This window comes from Zea mays, chromosome 7 (assembly GCF_902167145.1).
Source record: "Zea mays cultivar B73 chromosome 7, Zm-B73-REFERENCE-NAM-5.0, whole genome shotgun sequence".
Taxonomy (NCBI): domain Eukaryota; kingdom Viridiplantae; phylum Streptophyta; class Magnoliopsida; order Poales; family Poaceae; genus Zea; species Zea mays.
The window spans coordinates 3091384-3102222 of NC_050102.1; the positions used below are offsets into that span (position 1 = coordinate 3091384).

General features: G+C 48.6%; 1 protein-coding gene across 1 annotated transcript; it reads right to left on the reverse strand.

Annotated features, from left to right (window-relative positions):
- Positions 1–385: 385 nt before the first annotated feature.
- On the reverse strand, positions 386–1227 carry LOC100275455 (uncharacterized). Its single transcript, NM_001149522.2, has one exon. It carries the CDS (start codon positions 1114–1116, stop codon positions 706–708), a length of 411 nt encoding a protein of 136 aa, NP_001142994.2. The 5' UTR covers positions 1117–1227; the 3' UTR covers positions 386–705.
- Positions 1228–10839: the final 9612 nt, after the last annotated feature.

Sequence of the window (10839 nt, forward strand, 5' to 3'; positions counted from 1 at the left end):
CATGAACGGCGAAAATGAGCAGTTCGGCTCCGGCACGTGTCACTCCTTTTGTTTCCGTTTTAGCGCATATCATGCTGCAAGCCTGCGACTGCAACTCGTAGTATAGTATCCACTATCCACCGGCGGCGACGTACGGTTAGCAAGCGATAATCCGATCGGCGACCGGAGTTCAGAGCAGAGCAGAGCAGAGCAGTGCGGAGCAGTTGCTGGCGGAAAAGCATGGCACGGCGATGGATTGGCCGGAGATGCTTATTGACGGAGAGCAGTCAGTATCCCAAACGTAATAGTCTCAGTCATTGTGATACGTGGAACATACGTACTAGTGCAAGTCTGTGAACTTTAGAAATGTTATATATCTAAAATTGTAATCTTTTAATAGTACATATCTAAATTTCTCTTTATTCATCTCCTCTCCTCTGCTATTATTGATCAGTCTGGCACTGGCACTGGCAGACACCAAATTTACAGACACACATGCATAAATGATCTCATCAGTCATCACGTACGTGATCACGACCGATCACAACTCGCAACAAACCAACAGCTAAACCAAACCAAACCACCTCGATACTATTAGTAGTAGCGATAATTCGTATCAGTGGACGAGCAGGAAGAAGCAGTGCACCGCATGCCAGTAGAGGAAGGAGTACACGAGCTTTAGCTATAGCTACGGCCACGCCCTCCTCTAATACATCCCAGATTCACTCAGCAGGTGGCGGCGCAGCGCTCGGTGCAGTCGAAGCTGCAGCCTCCGCCGCCTCCGCCGCCGCCCCCGTTCTTGCCGCCGTAGCTGAAGGTCCGGAAGCAGCGCGGCGGGCAGGTGAGGCGCTTCCCGCGGCAGGGCCCGTCCTGCGGGCACACCGTGGAGGGCGGCACCACAGCGCCGCGCCGGTACCCGAGACCGCCCTCGCCCCAGCCGCCGAAGAACCCGCCGCCGCCTGGCACCCCGCCGCCGCTGAACCGCGGCATCCCGGCGAAGAAGGCGCCCGGGTCGCCGCCGCCGCCGCCCGGGTTGCGGTTCTCGTTGTTGTTGTTGTTGCGGGCGGCCGCGTGTAGAGCGGCGAGCAGGGTGAGGAGCAGCACCGCGGCGGCCGCCCTGCCGGGCTTGGTGGCCATGGGAAAGAGAGGGAAAGGCTGCTGCTTGGGGACGACAAGTTTGGGAGGAATCGAATCCAACCGGGCGGGCGGGGCGCGTTGGATGCGTTGCGTCCTGTGTTGTGAGGAGGGATCGATTACGGCGCGGCGCGGCAGCTACTTATCATGCTGGACAGCCTGCGCGCGGCGCGACGGGAGACGACAGAGGCGGGCGGGGGCAACGCAAGTGGAAGTGGTGGATTCGGAGAAGACTTTGTGGGGAAAGTGGATAACTAACTGGAAGGGGGTGGGGCGGTGCTAGTGCAAATCCTGCTTCCTGCAGCTCAGCAGCTGCTCCGGAGTCGAACGCGTTGGTCATCTCGATCGGCTTCAGTCACCATCACCCCCATCAGAGTGCGGTCTAGGTGTAGCACAAATTAACGGTTGACAGCTGACAGGGCACGTGTCCCGGAACGGAGCCACGGGCTGCTACGCCTTTGTTTGCCCTGCAAATTGCAAGCTTGACTATTAGCTGCAGCTGGGTTAATTAGCCAGGACGACCTATCCAGCTTCACCATGACCGTGCATACTGTATTACTGTACTCCAGTACTCCTCTCAACGTCTCGGAGTTCGCGGCGCTGCACGGCGCTCGTCTTTAATGGCGAACTGTGGGCGGGGGCCATCGTCGTCGGCGAGTGTGCCGCGGGCGCGGGGCGCCCGCGAGTACTATTTGTTGTACGGTGGGCTCCGGCCGGGGCCGCCGACCTTGGCAGTCTGCAGCCTCTCGGGAGTCCAAAACAAGACCCTGCACCGTGCAGTGCCCATGCCGCCCTGCCTCTGCCCGCGTGCCGGCCTGTTTCGCCGGCGCAGCGCACCCACCCCTTCGTCGTCCCCGGCGCCGGCGGGCGCGCACGCTCCCCCCTGGTGCGTGTGCGGTGTGGTTGCCTGGTTGGCATTACCTCACCCGTCAGACAGTGCTTCACCTCTGGGTTTTTTTTATTTTCATGCACGGCGGGAGGTTTCAAGGCGATTGACTTGTAGCATTATAACGATAATGCTAAATTAAATTCATATAAATCAATATATCGCAACATGTAAATATGAAGATAAATTGTTAGGCACAAGTACATGTTCTAACTCGTCTGTGTGAAGTATATGAAATAAGTGACAAACGCAAGACATGAAGTATGTAGAATAATGCATGAAAAACGTACGAAAAGTGCATACGAAAAATATGGCAACTCACCTCATTGCCTCTCACTCACCTTATCAATCTCATTCTATGTCTTGCATACTTTTAGACTATCTTCACTCATTCACTATTTCAAAAGTTACCTTACAAACAGTGCAATCTACGGTAAAAAATAGTACTTTGCACGGCCGTTTATTGGCCTGCTAGCGATGACCTTACCCTCTCCCCGAGTCCCCCCATTAATGGCATAAAAGCGTAAAAAAAACTAAGGGCCTATAGGTATGAATAAAACATACGTGCCAACAGCTAAAATACGAGTAAATTCGATCTGCTTCACATATCATGTATCATTTGAATCTGCGTTATCCATTCACCACAGGAAAACTAGGAAAATAGGTCAGCCTGGTTAAAAACGTCTCGGTCTAAAGCTGAGTAGAAGGCATACAGATACAGACTAGGCCAACTTACCGAGTCGCAACAGTGGTGCACCTCCAAGTATTACTCGCCAATTGAACCTTTAGATAGGTATAAATGTAATCTTATATAAAGATATACCTCAGCTCGATCATATGCACAGATGAACAATGCCACCGTTTCAAGGGTATTATGTATTAATATGTCGAAGCTCTTGTATTAAGCATATGTATTTAACACCCAAACATTTATGTATTCCTCGTCAATGATGTATATATGAGTAGAAACAATGACATTCGGAGTTATAATTAATAGAATCACATTGCATTGCTGAATACCAATATTATTTCACACTCTTGCAAAAAAATAGCCAAAACCTTATTCCATTTGCCTATCTTCTTCTCTCACGAATGGTTTTTGAACTAATGGTGTTACCATGTTGTTGTTCTTTTTCCAGAAATTCGATATATACCTAATATATATTGTCTTGTTATGATGTTGTTGTTGTTTTGAGAATTTCGACACGTACCTAACATATATATACCCTTGCTGTTTTTCAGATCTTGCATGGATGGTCATGCATAGAGTGACCAAGGATTCTTAAACTATGGTGTTACCGTGTTGCTGTTCTTTCCAGAATTTCGACAGGTACCTAACAAATATATACTCTTGCTGCTTTTCAGATTTCGCATGGATGATGATTATGCATACTTGCATCATCTACCCATATAGTTATATAATTTCTGCTTGATTTTTCCATACATATTTTGATAGTGTGTTTTTTTTCCCTGGAAGTGGGTGTGTGGGAGCAGGCGCGGCCAACGTTCCACCGGAAAGCCGTCGTTTGCCGGTCCAAAATCCTGCCGAGACGGGTCTCCCATGGGCCTCCGCGATCCAAGTTCTGATCGGCCCGTTCTCCACGCCGGGAACCAAAAAAGCAATTCTGTCCTGCTCCGCACGCCACGCGGCCCATGTCGGCCACGCATCGCCGCCGCTACCTTCTCCGGGCACCAGGCGGGCGCCGCCGCGGGGTTGCAACTTGCAAGCTTGTTCTGGATTTGACAGGCAGGCAGGCGCGACATTTGAGGCGGTTCAGTCGTTCCTGGAGTTTGTTGCTGTGGAAACCGCACGCTGGTGCAAGAGCTGAAGGTGATGCCAGAATTGGGGCCGCTGGATTGCGTGCTTTTGAGGCATATATGAGTGGTAGGTCCATCACATGGCTCTTGGTTGTTCCTTCCGTCTTGAGACTCTGGGTATCTTCTCCGATTGATGGTTGTACAGTTTACATCCCCGCCATATTTGCTTGTATGATTATGTGCCACTAACAGAGCGCGCTGCACACTGAAGCTGTAAATTCAAAATCTGTTCATCTAAAACCCTAAATCTTAAGGCCTTGTTCGTTTGTGTCGGATTTCACTTGAAATCGTTTCAGCTAATCAAAGTTTATATAAATTACAGAAGCAATCCGGTTCGAAATCATTCCGACCCACCGATCCGGCAGAAACGAACAAGGTCTAAGATCTCGTTCGTTCCAGTTGGTTTGGCTTATTCTAGGTCCGGTTCCGGTGGAAAAAATAAGCCGGTTTGAAATTCAGTCGTCTCTTCATGAACCGTTCGTTTTGACCCGAATAAAAAACAAAAGCGATCCGGTTTGGATTTCCTCTTCCACTACTGTCCAGTACAAATTCCGGTCTTCTACCCTAAGTATTGAATCTGTCCGGAATGAGTCAAAGGACTGGCTCCACTGAATCCTGGCTTGTAAATGTTCCAGGCCTGGATCCGGTCCTGAGCTGCCGAACGGCCACCGGTTTGTTTTGTCTCTCACAACGTGCTCGCTGGCGCAGTTTGTTGAGTACTGTTTGACAATCTAGTGCTCTGCATTCAGAGAAGTCTCTTCTGGTGAGTTCTTTCTGGAGGGTTTCCGTGCGACGAGACGATTCGGTCGTCCGGACTCTGGAGTGGAGAGCAGCAGCGATTCGATTCGGTCGGCAGACCTGCGATATATGTGGTTCGAGATTGTTCCAAGGGGAGTGTTAGCTACTGCTAGTGAATGGAGAAGAGGAGAGATCTAGGGAAGAATGAGAGGAAGACGAAGGTAGCAGTGACAGGAGAACGAAGGCAACAGGAAGCAGTTCTATTCAATATTCAGTAAATCTCCTTGCCCAAAGCAGACGACCACTACTTAAACGCTTACAAGCAGTCCATGAGACAGGGACACTGCCCCACGATACAGACGCACACACGCCAGACAGTGACAAATCACGCCCACTCCAGGCCCACGAGTCGGACAATAGCATGGTGCTTCCTTCCTCTAGGCTCGCGACGCTGGGCAATTCCTATGTAATATTTCCTTCATCTCATGAGTACTAACAGGGAGGCACTGATCTTCCACAGCTGAGAGAAGTAGACCAGCCCAGGCATGTTCAGAGCTTCCAGAAAAACCACCCGACGACAAAGCAGCAGCTGCATCGCCATGCATGTTTTTAAGTAAGTAAGTCAAGACCAGGCCTTCTCCCACCAGATGTGTACGCGTGATGGTTCAAGAAGCAGTGACGACGATTCGGTCGTCTGGACTCTAGACTCTGGAGAGCAGCAGCGATTCGATTCGGTCGGCAGACCTGCGATACATGTTTCCAGATTGTTCCAAGGGGAGGCACTGATCTTCCACAGCTGAGAGAAGTAGCCCAGCCCAGGCATGTTCAGAGCTTCCAGAAAAACCACCCGACGACAAAGCAGCAGCTGCATCGCCACATGCATGTTTTAAAGAAAGTACGTCAATACTGTTACAAAAGTTTCACATGTGATCAATCCCAACTGGTGGCAGTTATTGCCTAAGGGTCGCACCCCTTGGGGACCCTGTGTACTACACTATATATACATCTATCTCTGCAATAAAGAAACGATCCTCTGTCATTTGTCTCTGTTGTTTTCCATTTGCCACTGAGCACTGCAATAGATCACAATACGTTATCAGCACTGTCTCAAGGGAGAAATCAGAGAAGGAAAAGAGGAAGAACACGCTGTTCTTCACAAGAACAGCAAGATCGATCTGCACATCAACAGCAAGGTATGGAACATACCGTTTCCATGCGCATACGCCGTATGCGCGAAGTTCTTCATATTGTTGATGATGCAATGTTGGAAGCGTTCACCGTTGGGCAAGCCACTGCACTCCCACCGGTGCACGAGATCCCTGAACGCCGTGTGCAAGTGCAAAATGTGCACTTCTGCGTTCTCCATGGATGGACAGCGGTGGTTCCGCTGCCGGTGGTGGAGTGTGGACTCCCCACTGCATCCCCGTCGCCACCAGCACCGGTGTTTGACGCGGGATCGTCTACATCGGCCCCCATGGACGTCGATTTGGAGGCACCACTGCCACCACCACCCACTGCAGCGGCAGTTGCTCGTCGTTCGCCATCTCCACCAGTGCCTGTGGTCGTCGGGACCATTGCTGCCCGTCGTGGGCAGCCCCCGCGTGTCGTCGATGCTCCACGTGGACGCATCATCTTCACTGGCCATCGCCCAAGTGGTATGGCCTCGTCTTCCTCCTCCAACGGGAGGGCCTAATGGCCCTCGATCCGGCCGTCGCGTCGGCCGTTTGGGGGGAGGGGGTGGGGAGCGGCGCGGCATGCCTCTGCGCGCTCGGCGCAGGCCTCCCCGGCGTGGGCACTCGACGAGGGCCCCACATGGGCGCTCGGCGCGGCCAGCCATGGCCCGCTCGGCGTGGCCTCCCGCTGGCGCTCGGCGCGGCCAGCCCAGGACGCTCGGCGCGAGCCCCCACGGGGCGTGCTCGGCGCGGCCTCCTGTGGCGCTCGACGCGGGCCCCCACGAGGTGCGCGGCTCCGGCGCGAGCCCCGGCGCATGGCGCGGCTGCCTGCTCCTGGCGGCGCCCGGGCGGGCCCCCACAAGGCGCGCGCACGGCCCCTCGGTTCGGCGAGGCGCGCCGGCCAGGCGGCCTCCGGCCCTGGCGACGGCTGGGAGCTTGGCTCCTGGCGGCGGCTGGGACTGGCGGCTGGTGCCCAACGGCGGCTTCTACCGCGCGCACGCCGGACAAGGCGCGTTGGAGCGTCTGCTCCATAGACAGAGGCTTGTGCGGCGCGCAGGGGGCAAAACCGCCCTGACGGCGGCTACAGGGGGCGAGGGGCAAACTGCCCTGGCGGCGGCGGCTACAGGGGGCGGTTAGGGTTGGAAACCCTAGCCGCCCCAATGTAAAATAGGCTTCTTGGGCCTTTGTTGGGCCGCCTGGGCAGGCCAGCTGGGTTGGGCCGGCGTGTAGGCCTCTGGCCGCTGCCTGGCTCGCCTGGCAGGCCGCCTGGGCTACTTTCAGAAGCCTAATATAGCCTGTTTTACCATTTTAAATTCTGAAATTTCTGTATAAGACTATGTTTTATATGCATTTTCAGTTCAAAGTTATCTTAGGCGTCTAAATTCGTGATTTAGACTGCATATATTGTAAAGACATATCTGTTTTATTGTAAATATAGCAGATTTTAGTTCGTGAATTATTGTTTGTTTTACATTAATAATTCACATATCTCTACTTGCTATAATTTACGCATTCATTTATGTTTGCATATAAATATAGCATTTATTAAGTTCAGACTTAATAAAACTCATGCAAAAAATGAAATTACATTATTTTGGATCAAGAGCATAGGGAGATAGAGTCCTAAGCATTGGCTGCACTAAATTCTTTTAGAATTTAGTAGCCCAGAGACCGTGCTTGTGGCAGCATTTGGAATGCCTATCTCTATGAGGTCTACATCCCTCGGGATGATTACCTACATGTGCTACCCAAAATAACAGGATATGGAGTTATTGAATTTTACTTTGATAATTAGTAGAGCATGGGTAGTGGAGACCTAAGCATTGGCTGCGATTTGTTCATTCATGAACTTATCTGCCTAGAGACCATGCTTTTAGGCAGCAAGTTTCTTGCCCACTACTAGATCTACCTCATTAATTTGAGGATTATCTATACTATGCTTACTAAAATTCAAAGTGTTTATTCAATTGGAAGGTTTGGAACCTTCAGGCAACTCATATCACATGTAAGAGTTAGTGAATTTTACTTTGATAATTAGTAGAGCATGTGTAGTGAAGACCTAAGCATTGGCTGCGGTTTGTTCATCCGTGAACTTATCAGCCCAGAGACCGTGCTTTTAGGCAGCAAGTTTCTTGCCCACTACTAGATCTACCTCATTAATTTGAGGATTATCTATACTATGCTTACTAAAATTCAAAGTATTTATTCAATGGGAAGGTTTGGAACCTTCAAGAAACTCGTTACATATGTAATTTTGCATATTAAGCTTACAACATCACCATTGTGACTATTAATTTATGCGTAAATTAATGGATGTCCATGGTAATGACTGTAGGAACATGTCAACCAAAGAGTTCGAGGAACTCGCCCTCGATGGGCATAACTACCCAACTTGGGCTTCAGATATTGAAATAACTTTTGCTTCTCGTGGGATCATTGATGCAATAGCAGCACCCATCACTGGTACTGATCCAGTGAATGATGTTAAAAAGAACACAGCACTTTTCCTTTTGAGGCTTTACATCCATAAGGACCTTAAACAAGAGTACCTTATGGAGAGATGCCCTCATAACTTGTGGAAATCTCTCAAAGAGCGCTATGAACAGCAAAAGGAGCTCATATGGCCGTCAGCCAACCATGAGTGGAACCACCTTCGTCTGCAAGATTTTAAATCTGTTGCAGAATATAACCATGCTCTTCATAGCATTTGTTCTAAATTGAAATTTTGTGAGAAAGAGCCCTCTGAAGCAGACAAGATAGAGAAGACTCTATCTACCATGCTTCCAGAGGACAGGATATTGCATCAGCAGTATCGCTCTAGTAATTTCCAGAGATATTCTCAACTCATGCACACATTGACCCAAGCAGAAAAGCATCATGAGCTTCTTCTAAAGAATGCTCAGCAGCGCCCTCCTGGGTCTGCCCCTCTGCCTGAGGTACATTTCAATGTGCATAAGACTGAGAATAAGAAAGGATTCAAGAAAAACTTCAAGAATCCTCCTGGACCTCACAAATTCAAGAAGAACAAATTCCACAAGAAAGGTAAAGGAAAAGGAAAAGGAAATGGCAAGCCTCTACCATCTAAGGGCAACAGAGCTTGCCTTAAATGTGGTACTGAGGGCCATTTTGCTAGGGACTGCACTTGCCCTAAGCACCTTGTTCTTTTGTATCAACAATCCCTAAAGAAGCCAAAGTCTGATAAGCCTGGTTTTGAGGCTCATTTCAATTCTACTGAAGCACCAATTGAGGTTGGAAGTTCTTCACTGGCTTCTGGTGACCTGAAGAACACTCTTGCTAAAGAGCACCTCAATGTGGTTGACAACAAGCCTCCACTTCTACAAGAAGATGAATCTGATGATATGATCATTGAGTATATGTCAAAGGATCCATTTGGAGATTTGGCATAAATCTCTCATGTTTGGAAATTTGATCATGATCACTGTGGCTTGTGTGGTTGTTCTATACTGTCTTTATAATGTTGTTGTAATAAGTAGAGGTATACAATCTCATGTGTTGAGATGTAACACACTCTACAAGACCAGTGTTGGGTCCTGTGTAATGCGAACTCATTGGTTGAGTCGCCATACCATTATTGTAATATTGTTTCGACATTGTGATATTTAAATATCATGTTATGTATAGTACTAAGTTGCATCACACAAATTCTTATTCAGAATTTTTATTTATGTATAGATGCATAATGATGACAACTCGACGGAAGAGGAATTATGCCTTGTGGACAGTTGTACCACAAACTCTATACTTAGGGAGATCAAATACTTTCAGACTCTTAAGAAAAGAGATGGGAAAGTTTTGACCATCGCCGGACGCGATGCTGTGATAGTTGGCTCTGGTCGAGCAACTATTACCCTCCCCATGGGTACTGAAATTGTGATCGAGGATGCATTATTGTATCCTGATTCCACACGTACCCTCCTAAGTTTTAGAGATATCCGGCAAAATGGATTTCATATTGAAACCCATGATGAAAATCAAGAAGAGTTTCTCTTCTTGACCAAGCCGAATAAATATGGCAAGCGCATATGCGAGAAAATTCCATCACTCACGTCAGGGTTGTACTATACATATATTAAGAGCAATGCACATGTTGCATATAAGGTAATTTTCCAAGATGTTGATGCATTCCAGATTTGGCATGATCGACTTGGTCATCCTGGCGTAGGGATGATGAGGAAAATTACAGGCAATTCAATTGGTCATAATTTGCCCACAACAAGTTTTCCCAAATCCCAGGATTTTGTTTGCACCGCATGTGCAACTGGGAAACTTATTTTGAGACCATCATATCTCAAAATTAAAGCTGAACCGCTTAAATTCCTTGAAAGGATTCAAGGAGATATTTGTGGGCCCATTATGCCAACTTCTGGGCCGTTCAGGTATTTCATGGTACTGATTGACGCATCTACTAGATGGTCACATGTGTGTTTACTATCAACACGCAACCATGCATTTGCCAAGATAATGTCTCAAATTATCAAGTTAAAGGCAAATTTTCCTGAACATCGGATTAGTTCAATCCGTATGGACAATGCTGCTGAATTCAAATCTCAGGCATTCAATGATTATTGTATGGCGCTGGGGATTCAAGTACAGCACTCGGTACCGTATGTCCACACCCAGAATGGTTTGGCTGAGTCACTAATCAAGAGGATTAAACTCATAGCAAGGCCATTATTGATGAATTGCAAATTGCCTTTGTCGTGTTGGGGTCATGCAGTCCTGCACGCTGCTGACCTTATACAATTACGACCAACTGCATACCATTCAACATCCCCAATACAAATGGTACGTGGAAATCCTCCAAGTATTTCCCATTTGCGCAAATTTGGATGTTGTGTATACATTCCAATCTCACCACCTCAGAGAACAGCTATGGGCCCACACAGGAAAGTGGGGATCTATGTGGGATTTCAATCTCCGTCGATCATTAAGTATTTAGAACCCTTAACAGGGGATCTATTTACAGCCCGTTTTGCTGACTCTATTTTTGATGAGGAACATTTCCCGGCATTAGGGGGAGAATTTAAGTACCAAAAAGAATGCCAGGAAATAAATTGGAATACTCAATGTGTTCCAGGTTCTGATCCACGT

Bases quoted from the DNA above. Each gene is read 5' to 3' on its own strand.
- LOC100275455 (NM_001149522.2), bottom strand. From the start codon at position 1,116: ATGGCCACCAAGCCCGGCAGGGCGGCCGCCGCGGTGCTGCTCCTCACC.